Source organism: Sciurus carolinensis, chromosome 2 (assembly GCF_902686445.1).
Source record: "Sciurus carolinensis chromosome 2, mSciCar1.2, whole genome shotgun sequence".
In the NCBI taxonomy this organism is placed as follows: Eukaryota; Metazoa; Chordata; class Mammalia; order Rodentia; family Sciuridae; genus Sciurus; species Sciurus carolinensis.
The window spans coordinates 170,183,417-170,201,598 of NC_062214.1; the positions used below are offsets into that span (position 1 = coordinate 170,183,417).

Here is an 18,182-nt window from a genome sequence, read left to right on the forward strand (position 1 = left end):
TACCTTCTAAGAATGGAACTCTGATTTGTTGAAGAGCAGTGTAATTCCTTGTGAGCTTTCTAATAGAATTTGTTGAACACTAAAATTGAGGGTAAATTTCTGTCATTCAGGTCCCCAGACCTGGAACAGGTGATCCCCAAGGAATGACACACACCTGTGTCCACTAGCTAGCTATGCCGTCTCTATAGTCAGGTAAAGAGGCCTGTGGTAAGAGGCTACCGTCTGCACACTACTTATTTCCCACCTACTGTTCTGGGGTTTTGAATGTTATTTAGATTTATTTTTCTAAGTGAAGTTTAGCTCCAAATCTTTTCCTTTTTTTCCTCTTTCAAATCTTAAAATAGCTTTATGACATTGTTCACTTTGGAATAAAATTTAACTGAAGATTGTTTACATGATGGACCCTATTCAGGAAAGTTTATGGACAGAAAAACCTTATCTCAGTACTCAGTATCTACTCAGTATGGATCCTGGAATTGGTGATAATGAAAATCTCAGTTTCATTTTTAAACTATATTTTCTCAGAATAATTTTCTGGAAATCAGATTTAGAAACTTTGTGTTTCTTTCACTGTCAGGGGACAGGGTTTATCAACCTTGCCATCTTGCCATTTGGGACCAGATGGTTCTTTTTTGGGGTTGGGGGTATCCTGCGCCTTGCAGGATTTTAGCAGCATGCCAAAAGGTTTCTTCACTCCCTGCAACTGTGACAGCCAGGTAAAATTGCTTCTGACAACTCCTGCTTCACTATGCCTGAGACATTTTTCACAAGTATCTCTGAGCTGCTCAGATGGCTCTGAGGAGCCATCTTGCCTCCACCTGTAACTGATCCTGACATTGTGATGAACATGAGAGGGAATGTATTAGTTTTATCTTATTTATGTAGTCATGGGCACTTTTTCCTACTAAGCACTATAATAATTAATAATGAACATTTTTTATAATTTATGTACCAGACACTGTGCTAAGCATTTGATATGACACATACTTTTTCATTTCAATCTCTTGATGTCCACAAGGTAGGTACTATTGTTAATCCCATTTTCCAGATTAGAAACCTAGGGCCTCAGTGATAATGCTGTCATGGAGGTAATAAATGTTGGAGCCAGGATTCCACCTTTGTTCTCTTTGAGCACAGTCATATTCTTAATCACTGTTCTCTGATCTCTACTATGTTAGAATGAAGGGAAGGAGGGAATCTTACTTGAGACATTTTATCTTTCAAAAGTATGGAAGTTAAAATTTGAAAACAACTTTTAAAATAAATAAAAAATTTATACCAAAAAAACAAAGTATGGAATAAAAATTTGAACACTAGAGTTCAGAGTAATCCTACTTACTTATAACACCTCATAAATTTAGAAGCCACTAATCCAGCAGTTGCTCATTTGGAGCATGGAAAATACTCTCTTACCTAGTATAAACCATAAGAGTAAAAACAGAGATACCAGCAAATCATTCTCAGTAAGAGTCTTTTTCATAATATTTTTTTGTAGCTATCTTGCCCACATCCAATGCAATGGCTTTCTTTTTAGTGATTTGCCTGTTTTAAGTTTTCCCAAAGTATTCAACTTAGCTTTTATAAAAGCAGTATTTTCACTTTTGTACTCGTATTTCATCAACTTTCATAATAATTAAATCTCATAATTAAAATAACAAGTCAACTGGCCATCAGTAGGTTTGGAAAGATATATCCTACTCTGTCAGTGTGAAGTCCAGCTGTTGGGAAGAGAAAATGTGTGTGGCATTAGAGAGGCCCGTGTGTGCCAGTGGACATTCATCAGCATGGTGCTGGAGGAGCAGTGAGCAGTGGTTTGTCCAGGAGGCTGGTCCAGAGGAAGCCAGGCAGAGAGCAGCTGCTCTCATAGCTCTCCCCGGAACATATAGCCTAGAAATTTCCACTCAGGTCATTTGTTATAATATGATAATATACCACAAATGATGACTCTGAATAATGATGAAGTAGAAATTAAGTCCCTTACAGTAAAATCATATGACAAGTTTATATGTTATCTGCACTTTTTCTTACAGTATAAAAAATAGTTAAAGAAATAAAATACTCCCATAACTTTTATTATATAGCTTTGATTCACTGAAATTAATGCCCTAACTCATTTTCCCTGATTTGGACCTTAAAGCAACTCTTCTTTTTGAAGGAATATGTCAGTGTCAGATGGGGTTTACCCTCCAGCAGCTCCTGACCTGGCTGTCACCTCACCCTCTTCATCTCAAGTTTCCATTCTGCTGTTCAGTGCATTCCTGACTTCATTGTAGCTAAGTCTCAGGGAAAACATTTTTACTTAAGAACACTATAGCAAAATTGTTTCTAAAACATAATGACCACATTCACCTGATGAAGGTGCAGTCACTTTAATATAAGATCATTATTTTGAAGATTTAAACCATAGAGGAATTTGACTCCAACATATTAACCAAATCCATTGTGGAAAAATGCTGGACCGGTAGAGGAAACTCATGGATTGGACTTAATAAAATGAGCAACATGCCACGGATGCTCTTCCTTCCAGTCCTTTCCTGCTACTTCTCTTTGCCATGTTTACTGGTGTGTGTGGTCACTGAGAGTCACCCAGGATGAAACGATAGTAATAATAGAGCCGATGTTTATAGTGTTATTACTTTGTGCTTTTTGTAGATCTCCTTACTGGATTCTCATAGGACTCCAAAGTGAATCTGTCCTTGTGATCGGAGTTCAAGTGTTGCGACCACACTCCTTAGGCAATAGGATAGGGTTCAAATTAACCTAGTCATCTTCCTTTGAAGTTATACCATTTTTTTCTCTTCAGTTTTTATTTAGTCACCATAGTTAAAATACCAAGGACATTTCTAAGTAGAAAATACTTAGTTGCAGAGTAATTCAGCGTTGCCTGTAGGTAGCATGACTGGTTGAGCAGGGGCCTCTTCCCCATTCTCTGTGGCCCCACAGGACTTGTTCAGTGTTTGAGTCTACAGTTGTCTGAGGCACGTGTTGGACCCCATTCAGAGGATGTCTTCCTCTGGCAGGCGGGAGCTCCTGGGCTGCCTTGGCAGTGGTGTGTGTTGCACCATGGTCAACGGTGTTGACAGGCCTGTCTCTATACCAGCTGGGGCGTGGCTTGCAAAGTGAAATCATTGAGGACACTGTGGTAGGGAAGGTCCTCTGCCTGATGCTCAGTGCTGGAAGAAGCTGCTGTTACAGTCTGAAGCTTATCTGCGAATATCTTCCCACTCCTAAAAAGAGGGAAACTAATGCTTGCACACTTAATTGTTCTGATAACTCTAAGACAACAGATTCTGTTCTTACTCTTCACTTCCCTCCTTTAACTCCAAGTCGAGCAGTTTGCTGGGCCCTAGGTTTACCAGTTTAAGGAGAGGAGCTGGATTTCAGTTGCTACTATGAAGTCCAATTTTCTTTCTTTACCCTCACCCTATTGTAATCAGCCAACTTTAACATCCTTTTTAAGAATATTTCATGTAATTTCATGTACACTAAAGTGACACTTTGGGTGCTCTGATGTATTTTTAATTTTGCTATCCAGAACTGTCCTTCAGATTCCAGTCTGTTAAATGAGCAGCATTAAGTAGCTGTTTTGTAAGTTCCAGTGAATTATTTTGTAGTGCATACCGAACATCAGAAAGCAGAAGCAAGAAGAAAAATGGTCTAAATTGAGACCTGAAGAGCCACATCAGCTTCACAGTTCCTGAATGTACCCCATAATAGAACCATTGACAGTTAAAACCGCAGCACTGTGTGGTAGTTTTTACTGAAATACACATTAAGTCCCTAGAAGATACGGGTTTTTCTCAAGCGTTCTTGTGTATATAAGCACTTTATGGATGAGGCAGGAACATCTGCAGATGCAGCACCCTGGATAATTAATTTTACCACGTCATGGCACAGGTGTGCTCTGTCAGGTTTCTTTGTGCTTATGTTAACATTTAGCCAATGTTGTCCATATGGAGTTACTTTTTTCATTGTTGCAGGTAGAAAAAAAGTGAGGAAACCTCTCAGGTGTTGCTAAGGCAGACCTGAGCTCCAATGTGGCCAGCACGCCCTTTCAGTTAGAATACTTTCCTATGCAGACAGACCTGGTACACTGCTCGCCCCACAGTCTGCCTGCTGTTAAGTAAGGCAAGAACCCTGATTCCCATTTCACAAATTCAGAAACTGAATTTTTGAGTGACTAAGTCACTGGCTCAACATTTAATATCTAAGAAGTCTTATTTCCATTTTAGATAGGAGGGTGCAGAGGCTTAGAGAGGTTAAACCTCATAGAGGAGACAGTGCCTGGGATGGGGTGGGGTGGCGGAAAGAAGGAAGGAAACATCAGGGGACAATGTATAACTAAGTATATTTTTTTAAAAAAATCTGTGCTCATTTGTTTATTCCTTTTTTTTTTTTTTTTTTTTTTAAATCCTTCTAGGAATACATTGAGTTTAGGCTTGAGAAAAGTATGATAGGATGCCTTAGAGTCCAGAGTTCTTTCAGGATAGGTACTCCGTGAGTAGTTTTCTGACATGGGTAGTTTTATATCCCGTTAAGTGGTGAGTGCCAGTCAACAAGTCTGATCTCTTGAACCATGTTGTGTTCTCTGCTCTTGAACTTAGCAGTTCATCCTGCCAGAATTAGTAGTGGAAGGTCTCTACATGTTTATAATCTATTGTTTTATGCCCTTGCCTTTCATTTTTTATTAAAATTACATAAACTCTGTGTATTTCATTTATAGGTTATCAATTCTCTATTATATATTCCTTCAAAGGGAGATTTGGGCACTAAACATGTTCTTGAGAAGCTAACCTAGGAGTGTGTTCTGCCGCCATCTTTCTATGCACGCAGGGCCTCCAGTATCAAGCAGGCCATTAGGTATCAAGGTTTTCATCTCTGTTCCTCTGAAAACCAATGTCCTCCCCTTTTCCTTGGCCGTGATTGCCCAGTCCCGGCACCCTTGGCACACTCTGGAGGGTAGGGCACCCCCAGAGCCTCAGCCTTGGCAGCTGGAGGGTCCTGGGAGTGGTAGCAAGGGCTGTGCTTCAGCTGCTCCTCCACGTGTGGTGCTTTAAAGTCAGTGTAGGCCTCCAGAAGGCCACACCACCACTTAATTCAAGGTCATCTTTTTAAGATCTAGTCATATGAAAATAGCTTGTTTTACAATAAAACTGGTATTGAAGACATTGCTCATGTAGAAAGTTCCATGTGGGAAATTTATTTTAGAATTTGGTGCTGAGAATTGTTTTCTGGCAGCTTCCAAAACGCCTGCCTTTCTGATGATAGGTATTGTGTGTGTGTGTTTGGTTTAACCACATCTACTGTTTTATCTCAGCTCCCAGAACGGAATTCGATGCTCAGCTATACAAGCCTCCATTATAACATATTTGCTTTCACATTCATCTTTTATTTTCCTGTTGTCTTATTAGCATGGTTCATACGCCCTTTATGATTAATAATTTCAAAAATTCTTTTAGAAAAAGATATGTAGTTAATATTTATATTCATGTGAAATACCTCTGGTCCCAGGCTTTCTCCTCATCCACCTGGATGACTGTGTAGTTGGCATCTCTAAGGAATGTGCATAAATTGAGGAGTCATGGTTTTCTTCCCTTCCTCTTCATTACTCTCCTTCTGTAAATGCCCCCATTATCATCAGACACTAGGCTGTGAAACATTGAAACTCCACTGATCCCTTCCTCTTGACTGTTGTCAACCTCTTTTCCCTTAAGAAGGACTTCTAGCATCTACTTGTGAATTGCAGCTGACTTCTTTATGCCCCATTCCTAATTCTATACATAACTTCCTGGTCCTTATTGCTTCTTTCCCAAATTCTAGCAATAGGTTTTTTTAATCTCTCCTTTATGGTCTTCCCTACTTAAAACCCAGTCTCTTGGCTATATGCATGTTAACAAATGTGACAATTTGGTCATCTAGTAAATACATGTTAAGAACAACGTAGGGCTCTAAGTGGTTGATAGGGGCCTAGGGTTAACACCTGCGAGGGATAAGGAGGAAGGAACAGACATTAGCAGAAAAAACCTGCAGTCTACTATGCAGTTCTGATATGATTTTGTAAGAGAAAAGGGTAGAGGAAGCAGGATTGAGCCTCAGACTAGGAAGCCCATCTGACAAAAATCTCAGCCAACATAATGGAGCAAAGATGAACATCAAAAAGTCCCTGTTGGGGAGTAATGGCCACCCTCACCCTGCATGCTCAGTTATTGACTTTGGGTTGCTTGCGAATACTGCAGCTTACCTCAAAAATGGCAGCAGACCCTAAAGTGCTGCTGCATCCACAAACTTTCAGCTAATCATTTTTCTTGTGGCTGAATTGGTTTCGAATTCTTCCTGGGAGGAAGATGAGGGTGTTGCACCTTGGTGACTGCCATATGTGCATGAGCGCTGAGGCATGCCTGCGTGGTTTTGGGCACTGATGAACAGAACTGACCACCCCCGTGGAGCTTGAATTATAGTGAAGGGAAACAGACAGTAAACAAGTCAACAAAGTATAAGTCAACTTATTATGAAAAATATCCAGAGCTAATTAAGTTCACTTGAATCTTTCTATACTTCTGTACTTACATCTTATATACAGCTGCAAAATTATTATCCAACTTTCTGTTGATAAAAGTGCCTGATCCTGGTTTCCACTCTCAATACTACCAAAAGAAAAGAAAAAATAAGGGGGAAAAAGTTGAATAAGAAGAAGCTTGGAACATTAATTTTTTTTCTGAATTAAAAATGATTTTTAAAATGCAGTATCTTTACCCTGTTTTTTTTTTTTTTTTTTTTTTTTTTTTTTTGCAGTGCTGGGGATCAAACCCAGCAGGGCCTTTTGCTTGTAAGGCAAGCACTTTACCAACTGAGCTATCTCCCCAGCCCTGTTTTTTTTTTTTTTTAAGGTATGTGGTAGAATTTTCCTTTTGTATTTTCAATGTCTTTCTGTTTTTGTTCCATACTCAATTTTATCTTCTGGATGAGGAGTTTGTACGTAGCTGTGTACATTCCATTATTCAGTATTTTCACAGGATTTTATTTTTGCAGACATATTTTTATCCCCCAATAATTCAGTATTTTTGTTTACCTGTATTTTTTCACAATAATTTTTCTTTATTGTAAAAAATCCTGTTTATCTATTGGTATTAATTTAAAAACTTTTTTTCTAATTTTTTTTCCTTGAATGACCTGGATCTTCTTAGTTGCACATTCTGTTTTTCTTATTGTTTCTCCTCCATGCTATTTGTTCTCCCTAATTGTTAAGAGATCATGATTACATTTATGACTAAAAGCCTAGGTGGGTTGAGGTGGGCGATGTGGGTTTCCCTGATGCTGTGGGGCTCTTTCCCTAGATGACCTCCCCTAGCATAGGAGGGCTGAGGGCTGATGCTGGAGAAGTGGTGTGGCCTCCCACAAGGAGCGGCACTGTGGGGTGAGAGGGCTGTGAGCAGGGTGCAGGACAGAAACCCACCTGCCGGTCTGAGTTGAAAGGACTGTGTTCTATTCCACGCCTGCATGGAGCTGAGACTTCTGCCTCCACAGTGTGCACATGGGAATAGGTTATCTCCCCTTCTGCCTTACCCACCCGACAAGCTTGCGCCTGTCCTCCAGGGTTGTGAAGCCTTTGCAACCCCTCCTCGAAGGTGCAGGCTCTCTCCCACCCCTGACCCCAGTCACCCTGGCACTCCAGGATGCTTTTAAGAGGCATTCGTTCATTTTATGAATGGATTGCGTTTGGTGCTGATGTGAGATGCATGTGTTGAGTTAGGGAGCCAGTGTATCTTGTACATACAGCATCAGGTACCAGCAGTGAGGGTCTTCTGTGCATATGACCTTCCTGAATAGTATCTTGCAGGTCTTTTTCTGCTTTCTTCAGGAAATGAGGCCACACTAAGTCTGTGTGTGGTCATGGTGAGTTTGTGGAAATTAACCAAGACCACCAATTAATCCCCACAGGCACAGAATGCCATTACTGGGGCTGATTTTTACCATTGTAGACTTTAGAAGGCACAACTGATGGTAGGTTCCAGACTTCAGAATGTAGCATTCTCTTGACTGTTTGGAATATTTACATTTTTTATTTTTGAAACTTTGTTATAGGCTAATAATTTTCATTTGATAATTTAAATTTTAAAAGATAGTTATTAACCTTAGACAAATGGTGGTCAGGAAAAAAAAAAAAAAAACTCCCATGGCTCTGCTAATCTTTTTTTTTGCTGTATCAAATAGGGTTTTCCTTTTGTTTTTGAGGTAATAGAGATGGAATCCAGGCCTTGCACATGTTAGGCAAGCACTCTACCCCTGAACTACACCATAAGCCCTTTTTATTCTTTATTTTGAGACACAATCTCACTAAATTGCCCTCGCTGATCTCTAACTTGTAATTCTCCTACCTCATCCTCACTAGCTTGGATTACAGACATATACCACTGTACTTGGCTTCTCTGTATTTTTACCTTTAACCATTTAGATGGAATTTATTACTGTAAGTATAACTTTGTAATAAAACTTACCTTGTATTGTCAAAATAGAAGTCTATTAGGGACTGCCAATGCAAATGCTGTGTTAAACCCCCAAACTCTATGTAGTTTTGCAAATAGACCACCCCAAATTTTAGGAGTTACTGGTGGAAAGAAGAATTTGCACCTCAGAGTTGTAAGCACTTTGTAAGTGCAGGCAATTACTCTTACACAACAATAATTATAAGCTTCATACAGTGCTTTGGGAGTGAATTCTGGCATGTGGCCAGTCCTCTGTGTGAATGTCCCCATCCATTACTCTGACCTGCTTTTGATTATGATGCAAAGTCATAGGCTACTCATATAACTTCCACTCGTATAATTAGGATGGCCCCTTTGGGTACCAGAGACTGAGAATCTCTGAGTGGTATTCTTCCCAGAAAAAGCCATTCTTTAAGCGGTTGGCTTTTTACTACCTTCACTTTGGCAAACCTAGAATTCATTTTAAAAGCAGAATATTTCTTATTTTGTTTGTTTATTTAATTCTCTTTTAAGTTTCATCCTCTTTTTCTAACATAGTTAATAGTCATATTAAGATGGAATAAGTTTATAAAACCAAAACATTTGAACCGTGTGAACCCAACAGGCAGAGGGAAATAGTTTCAGAGAAACTCATGCTATGGTGACCATTATCTAGTTTCCAAGTTCTCTGTTTAATGGAAATATTAAGGGTCAGAGTTTAGGTCTGTGAACTCACAGGGACACACTTATAGCTTCCCAAGTAGACTGTTGTCACCAAACATGTTAAAAATGTTGAAACTGGCAAAATGGCGTTGATTCAAGTGAGGTCCGTTCTTTGGTCTGCTGACACATAGTGAGGCTCAAGTCTATCTGCTTCTTGTTGTAGAAAGCATCCCTTTCTACAATGATCGTGCCTTTATCCAGAGAAAATTGAAGAGTTTTTATTTTCCCTTCTGCATAGTCAGGGTAACTCTAAGATTAGAATATGAATATTTTTGTGACTTAAACATATATTGCCATACTGCTTTCTAAAATGGTTGGTCTTGATCCACATTGCCGCCTTCAGTGTACGAATATATTACAGCTTCATCCAGGGCTGATATTCCTTGTTTTTCCATTTCAGAAAAGTTGTTTCTAATTCTGTCAGGCACGAGAGAGTAGCCTAGCCTTGTTGGCTTTGTGCTTCTTTGCTTTGGGTTTATAAAACTTATTTTCCCTATTTAAAAATTTAACAATTGTAGAGAAGTATTTTAAGCCATAAATTATAATTATATAAATTATTTATTAAAAAATTAAAATGTATTTTTACTGTTCATGAACACTCTGTAGATTAAGCTGGTGTCCCTAGGGAAATGTACAACTAAAATATTAATAACACAGCCTGCGGATATCATGAAAACCAGTATGAGCAATCCAGTACTGCTGGTTGAAAGCCTCTAACTCTTGTGACTGTGTTTTCCTTTTCTCCTTTACAGTAAGATGCTGGGCTTAACCTTTTCTTGCCTGTGTGAGGTGTGTGTGCAGTGCATATAAGCAGGTGATTTGACTATATGAGATCTAATTCAGTGGAGCTTTGACCTATTTACTAGTTCCCATCTTTAAGTTTGTGAAATTTATTATTATTAATATATCAGCCAAAAATACAGGTATTAGGTGGAATGTCCTAGTCTTGGGAGAACTCTTTATCAGCACTCTTTGTATCATCCCTGTTAAAACTCACAACCCAGAACCTACAAGAGACCTCCAGGTTAAACGCACGTGGAGGCGTTGAATGGAGCAGTGCTGGCGGAAGGAGAATCAGTCCTCTGTCCCTTGACATAGGAAAGCCTTGGCTGTACGGCACATCAGGGAGTAAACATTGCATATGATTGAGTCGATAAATAGCCTATCCCTTCAGGCATCAAATTTTAACTAGTTTTTATTCTTTATAAGATTTTAGAAACTTTTGGGAATGTAATGTTACATATAATTGCTTTGAAGTCAGTTGTTTAATAATGCATTTGAATTCTGGTACATACTACTCACGACTTGTCCTCTCTAAATCATATTTGCCACATCTTTAAAAAAGAAAGAAATATCTATATTTTCATGGTTACTTGGCAAAGCAACTTGCTTACCTTTGCTGCACTCTGTCATTCTAACATAGTGATTGCAGTATTGGTCTTTGGCACTCTGGTGTGCCAGCTCTAAATTATTGTATTTGGTAGTGTAATTCCAATATTTCAGTTGATTCATCAGCAACTTCTGCCACCCTCCTTGAGTCTCCAATTCCTCCTCCCTTTCCCTTTTCTTCCTCTGACTTTCCTCACCCTGAAAGGCACAAGGAAACATTTTCCTTCCTTTCTCTCCCACTACTCATCCGTAACTCCCCTGTTCTTGTTCCCCTTCCCTTCTGATTTTCCCACCCTAAAAGAAAGACAAAGCTGCCTGCTGCTGATGGCTGTCTCCACTGGACAAGAACAGAGGTAGATGAATGGCAGGGAAAAAATATAAATGCCCGCCCACAGGCCAGGAGGCTGAGGGGGTACTGCCTCCCAGGGAAGCTGAAGGACAGGCAGAGCCAAGAATGGCCAGAAGGACCAAGCTGAGGATGTAAAATCTAACACATTTGTCTTGCAATCACAGTCTAAAAATTCTTAAAATTCAATTTAAGGTGACTTGCTGAACTAAATTCTTCTCTACTGGAGGGCAACATGCTGCATTAGATTTTGAATTGGATAAATTTGTGTTCATGTAGAGAAGGTTCTTTTTTGTTTTTCTTTCTCTCTCTCTCTGTAATTCCTAGGAGCAAAAAGATGGACAGTGAACCAAAACTCAACTTTTACTATTAAAAACAATTCTTAGTCAAGTTGGCTTTTGAACAACTAGAGTCTGATGATGATAGTAGTGAGTTTAACACGGACCAAACTCTTCATCTGTACCAGTGGAACTAACATAGTTGAGGACTGCCTGGAAATGCTGTTTTGGAAATAATAGCTAGCACTGTTTTTTTCAATCAAAACAAAATGTTGTCATGCATGAGGCCCTGGGTTCAATCCTAGCAACACACACCACACACACACACACACACACACACACACACACAATCTGCACAAATAGGCACATAAGTTCAAAGATATCTTTTCACCATTATCAAACCAGAGATGGGTTTGTTTGGAGAGTCTGAACAATGTGTTTGAAGTTAGTTTATAATTATCTCATTACCATTCCCCCAACTCAGAATATACCACTTCAGTGGCTAGGAAAAATTGCACAAAAATATACTCAGGTTTTGATAATGACACACATATATACACAAAGTTCAAATGATCATTTATTATTAACAAAGTATTCTTCATTTTTAGTTTTCAATTTGTTTATTATAATTGAGTTTATTTTTAAAATCACATTGTTTTTATCTGCCAAGTAATAATGAAATGATTATTTAATATTTATATTTTCATCAATTTATGTATTTTTGTTTTGCAATGTTTCTAAATTTTTATATTTGTGCTATATTAAATATTTGGATTTACTAGTTTATTTTATGAATTCTTAACACTTTTAATTAAACTATTAAAATTACTCTGCAGAGTAAACGCTTTCATTTGTACCAGTGTCCTCTAAGGAGTACTTCAGATGAAACCTAAAAGTTGAGAGGACTTAAATCAAATGAAGAAGTGTTGTGGCAAGAATGTTCTAGGCAGAGTTTTTCAGATGGGGAAGAGTATAGTAAGTTTGTGCAACTGAAAGAGAAGTTGGTACTTGGAGTTTGAAAGGATGATTTGAGAGTAGAATAATAGGCTGAGACAGGTCATGAGCAGCTTCAGGGAGCCATGAAAAGTCTGAGACTCTTTAGGAAGCCAGGGTTGGATTTTAAGTGTAGTGGTGGTCAGTCAGATTTGCATTTTAGTTGAATCATTGGACTGCTCTGTGAAGTTGGACAAAGCCAACTAGTTATTACACTCAGGCAAATAATGAGTAGGGTAAGTCATGGGCAGTGAGTGGAGAGATATTTAGGAACTAGCATTCACAGCGCATGGCAGTGGGTCTGGCCAGAGCGCCTGGGTGAATATTGTAGCTCTTGCTGACATGGGGTCTGCAGGGAGAGCTGTACTGGATAGGTTTATGTGGGAAGTAATGGGTTCTCTTCTGCAGAAGCCCATGGGATAGACAGCATTCTGTTAGGTAAATGTAGGCCTTAGACAAGTCTGGAGTGGACATGGAAACTTAAAATGTCAGTGGTGGATGGAAGTGGAAGTCTGGGAGTGGATGGATATTCAAGGTGGAAGGGAAATAAAATAGCAAAAGCAGCCCAGAGTGGTAGAAAGAACGTCAGAAGCAGGTGATGCCCGACAAAGGAGGAAGAAGAGGGCTTCTAGAAAAAACTGATTGATCGTCTGCTCCAGATGGAGAGCTTGAGTTAAGGTGAGGAACAGAAGTACCATTGATTTCAACTTGAAGGCCGTCATTGGTGACCCAGGCAGTGGAAGTCAGCTTCTTACAAATCTAAAATGAGAAATTAGGCAGCTCTTTCAAAAGTTTGAAAGAAAGTTTGGAAGAAAGAGGAGATACCTGTTTTGCTAGAGAATGATAAGGAGCCAGGGTAAGTTGTGTCATTAAAAAAAAAAAAAAAGATGGAGGGGACTTTGACCTATGGTGATGGGAAAGTGCCAGGAGAGGAAGAAGGTGAAGACAAGAGGGTGACCAAGGCATTTTCCGAAAGGTGGAACAAAAGGATGCTGGGGGCGAGGTCTTGGCGTGAAGGGAAAAGGAAGCAAGAGTCAGGCTGCAGGTGAATCTGTGAGTGGTGATAGAGGAGGAGGAAGTTTCTTTCTGAAATGGCTTCTTATTCTTTGTGATATAGACAGCATTGTCACTGGCTGTGGTTGAGAAGGTAGGTGGTGGGGAGGCTAAGGAGACTAAAGAATGTGTAGAGGATGGCCCTGGAAGTGGAGAGGAAGATGGCCAGCGAAAGCTTGAGGAGAAGACTGGGATGAGTTGAGGATACTGGTAAAGAGTCCACAGTGGCCCTGTGTCTTCACTTACCCTTCCTGAGATACGTGGGGTGTATGTAAAGAGTTTCTAGAGTCGGGTTGTGACTGATCTGTGAAGTGCAAGGAGCAGATTATAATGAATGCAACTCGGGCTCATCTTTGACGCATCCGCTCTTGTTCTGTAGCGCAATGTTAAAACAGCCTCTGAGGGTATTGAAGTGTGTTGATGGAAGCTCTTTGCTCCTTCAGTAAGTGGCCCCAGATTGCTGTCTTGTTTTTCTTTAAGTTCTTGTCCGCTTTTTTATACTATTTCTGTCTCCTCCCTTTCTGTTTTCTTCCTTGTTGTCAGTTGTTCTATCACATTGCTGTCTGCATGCAAGTCTGTATCAGCCCTACACCCTGGACTTTGTCAACATCTGGAATTATCACACCTCTGAAATAAAGCAGTGGGCTTGAAGACCAGACAAGCAAGCTTATTAGAATTGTGTGCAAAGTAAGAGTAAATAACCTCTGAGTGTGATTCTCATGTGCTGTGCTTTGAGGGTGTACATGAGTGTTTGTACATGAATTTTGTGACATTTATTGGGTTGTTTCTCAGTTGTCCATAATGAGATGTTTGTTGCCTGTATTCCCATTGTGTTTTTTCTTATTTTGAATTTCCATGGATTATAATATTCTTAGAGAGCCCTCAATATTTATGATTTATTTCTTGTAATTGTGCTTTAGTACTTACAAAGTATTTTAATACATTACTTAAAGTTTACAACCACATGATTAAATGTGTTATGCCATAATTTCTTATTATTCTCATGGATTTTCAAATATTTATATATTTTGTATGGAAATAACATGAATTTTCAAATATTTATGCATTTTGTATGCAAATAATGTACCATTTCACAAGTTGATCATTTAGTCATTTCACATGTAAATGAAAAAGAACAATGTAAAGAAAGTATTTTGGAGGTTTGAAGAATAAGTTATCTACTCTCACTTTTCATATATTTCTGTGTCGTATGGATTTTCTCATCTGTGAACATCTCATGTACATATCAACAAATTTGATTTTTAAAAGAATCATATTTAGGTGCCCAGTAAATATCAACTCAACATTTTCTTTAAGTTAATTTTGATCTCCACCTTTCTTCTTGTTAGGTGGAAAGTAAATTCAACACCAGTCATTGGAGACTTGCCCCTGCCCGCAAGGTCGTGCCCGGGGTTGGGGTGTTGGGTGGTTGTATACACTGAGGAGAGGCCCCAGACTCATCATCACCTGGCCACACTGGTTGCCTAGGAGATGCCTGTCCTACCAGCCCACACACGCCCTCAGGTTCAGTGGCTTTGCTGAGTGCCTTTTGTGCTCACTACATGGGGACCATTGGTAAGGCCAGGTCCCTGGACTCAGGCTCCTGCCTCCCTGGGGCACTCAGGGCTCAGTCACACCATCAAATACCTTATTCCTCTCTCCAAATTGGGGACATCTTTTTAATCTGGAGGAAATCCTGCTCTCTTCAAACTCTACACTCAATAAGTTTTTTTTTTTTTTTAACGAAAGCTAAAATACTGACAGAAACCTTCCCTTAGACAGGAAGCACACACCGTGTAGCCTATTAAAGTGGTGGAACATGGGGGAAAACACAAATTTCTTCCAAGAAATTATGGTAGAGTATTTAGCTGTAGCATAGTGAAAAACCCAGCAGGCCATCTCTGTTTGGTGTTATCTCCTCCAGAATGAAACCTATGTAGCCTTCATTTTTTATAAGTCATTGAAGGACACTTGTTAAGTGTGCTTACATTTTATTGATAAGAGTAATATCTGAGTGGCAATATTAAATACTGAGCAGAATCTAGTATTTGTGTTAGGTAAATTTACTTACTTTGTTTTGTCTTATTTTACCTAAGAACACTGGAACTATTTTGGGGCTGATGAGAATCTTGGTCCGGTGGCTGTGAGCATTCGAAGGGAAAAACCAGAAGAAATGAAGGAAAATGGATCTCCATACAACTACCGAATAATTTTTCGAACTAGTGAGGTAAGTTCCAGGTGAGAAATATGTAGAGGCTTAACTGAAGTAGGAAAAAATGAAGTAGTAGCAGTATCTGAGCAGTAGCAAATTCAGTAGCACTTGGTCACAGTGTCCTTGGAATGAGCCAAACCCCTCCTGTCTTCACCCTGGTAGGGATGGTGGTGGGCCAGATGCATAGATCTTGACCTGTACTTCCCTTCTAGCTCTGGGTAGATGCAGTGGATGAAAGGGAGTTTTGATTCAGAGAAAGATCTTTCTATGAAGTGTCACCTAATGGATTGGAGCCTTCAGAATCCCAAGTGGGAATTGCATAATCTTACTCAGGACAGCTGGAAAGCATTAGTCAACTTGAGAAACCAGTGTGCATGTGGATGAGAGCATGTCACCTAAGACTTCGCTCACTTGTCCAGGTTATGCAGACGACATTGTTTGAGCCAAGAAGAGAGAAAGGGACTTTATTTCTCCTATACTCGCTCTCCTGTGCCTTAGACATATACTGTATAGCCTGTAACACAGTTGGAACCAGAGGCTATCTACTTGTGGGTAAAAACAACTCTTTTGGAGTCTAAATACACATAATAATATGAGTTTTCATCTTAAAGTGAAACTCTAGTTAAAAAAAGAAAAGGAAAACTAAAAGAGCCAACAAAGCTTTATAAAATTGTGAACAAGTTTGGGACCATGGGTTTCTTTTTTTCCCCCAAACATATGTATTATCGTCCCAGTTATCAATGTGTTGCCTCTCAGCTCTAAACCCACTCTAGGATTGTTCTTATGCATTAATGCCTAATATCCTCTTGAGGTATCTAGAAAATAATGGTTTTGAAACTGGTTTATATAGGACATTTGGTTTCATTTCCCCTATTGAATCCAAGGGTAGATTCAGGAGTTGGCTTCACTTAGTAATTGTTCCTAAGCTTGAACTCTGGGGAAATTAAAAATAGGATTTTTAACAGCAACACTTTAATGCGTTGTTTACAGTGGCCAGGGAGAAATGAAGAGCTGACGAACTCCCCTGTCCTTGTCCGTGTCAAAGCTGCTTGTTGAGCAGTGTGCTGCGTCTGTGGAGGGTCCTGCGTTGGCTGGTGTACCCAAGCAGCTGCCCCCTCCAGCTTCCTGGACCCACCCAATTTCTGTGCACACCCTCATCTTACTTCCAAATGTTTGCGTCCTTTCTGCTGTGTCTCTTTCCCCTCCCAGGACTATTCTATTCTAACCCCATCATTCACTTCCTTTTCAGTGTTGTTTTTATCCATTAGCCTAACCTTCTTGCCACTGTCCTATCCAATCCTTCCTGCAGAGGACTGGAGTTTCTTCTGAGCCCTTTTTTTCTCAGACTCTGCCTCTGGCTCCTGCAGGTTCCTCTTCAGCTTACCTCGCCACGCTCCTCTCTGCCTGGTTACCTTCTGTGCTAGACTATGCTGTGCTGTGAACCACCCAGCTCTTGCCTTTCCCTCCTGTTCTCTCACCTCTTGCTACTTGCCACTAGCACCTCCCTCTGGTCTCTGGTCACAAGTTTAGCCCTTTATGTGTTGGAATTCAAGTGAGTCCTGTCGCTTGGGTCCTTTCCCTTCACCTTTATGTTGAAATGTTCATCAAATGCTGTTCAAAACACCGTGGCTAGCCAGGCACCAGGGCACACCCCATGACTCAAGAGGACAAGACTGGCAGACGGCAATCTCAAGGCCAGCCTGGGTTTAGTGAGAGCCTGTCTGAAAACTAAAAGGGGGTTGGGGATGTAGCTCAGTGGTAGAAAGTCCCTGGGTTTATTCCCTAGTACCACAAAACAAGCAAAAAGTAGCATGGCCGTTTGTTGTTTAACTTCAGATTGATGTTAAGTTCCTGGCGACCTGGGGATTGTAGTTGTTCAGACCAGAAACCTTGAAATCACCTTCTGACTCTTCTCCTTTCCTCCTACCCGCAAATCTGGTCTCTCAGCAATCCTCGTCCATTTTGTCTTTAGAATCCTGCAAGTCCAGATCTCAGCCATTCTCCCCCCAGCCTGGACCTTGCTGTGAGAACTGCGTTCCCTGCCTCTGCCCTGAAGCTGGGCTTCCTTGCAGCTCAGTGGGGATCTCTTTGAAATGTAATCCAAATCTGCTCCATCCTCCTTCAAAATCCTTTAAAGGTTCTCCATATCCTTCTGAGTAAAAGCCAGTGTCCTTGATAGCTCAGTGACCTAGCACATCTGCTTCCCAGCTCTCTCTGCCACCTCATCTCAGGATCTCTCCTAACCTCTGCTGCCCAGTCTCTTACAGCCACAGAGACCTCCTTGCACTCTAGGTGACCTCAGGACACCGGCGCCTCTGGACTTCAGTACTCCCTGTTCCTCGCTCTAACAGCATCTTCCCGATGCCCTTCCCTCTGGCCTTCTCTGGTACATCACAGGGGGCCTTCTTTGACCTCGGGATCCAACATTTCTGTTCCCTCCCCATTTATAACATTTTTGTTGTCTGGTTTGGTTTTGATGGTGCAGTTGAATCCAAGGCCCCCCACATGCTAGGCAAGTGCTGTACCCCCCCACCCCATTTTAAATTTGATTCCATGCTTTATGCTTTGGTAACTAAAACTAGCTTACATTTTGTACTTTTAAATTAAGTTTGCTTACTTGATTGTAAGCAAGGGTGGAGGGTGGAGACTTTTAGCTGAGTTGTTCATTACTATATGCCTAACACCTAAAAAAGTCCCTTCGAGGGGTTGGGGGTGAAGCATCATAG

At 40.3% G+C, this 18,182-nt stretch overlaps 1 protein-coding gene across 1 annotated transcript in view; it reads left to right on the forward strand.

Moving 5' to 3' along the window:
* Nucleotides 1–18,182, forward strand: part of Sipa1l1 (signal induced proliferation associated 1 like 1) — a 367,944-nt gene that overhangs the window by 236,963 nt on the left and 112,799 nt on the right. Inside the window, 1 exon segment of the mRNA XM_047538302.1 lies at nucleotides 15,341–15,471. Coding sequence (XP_047394258.1) covers nucleotides 15,341–15,471 — 131 coding nt within the window.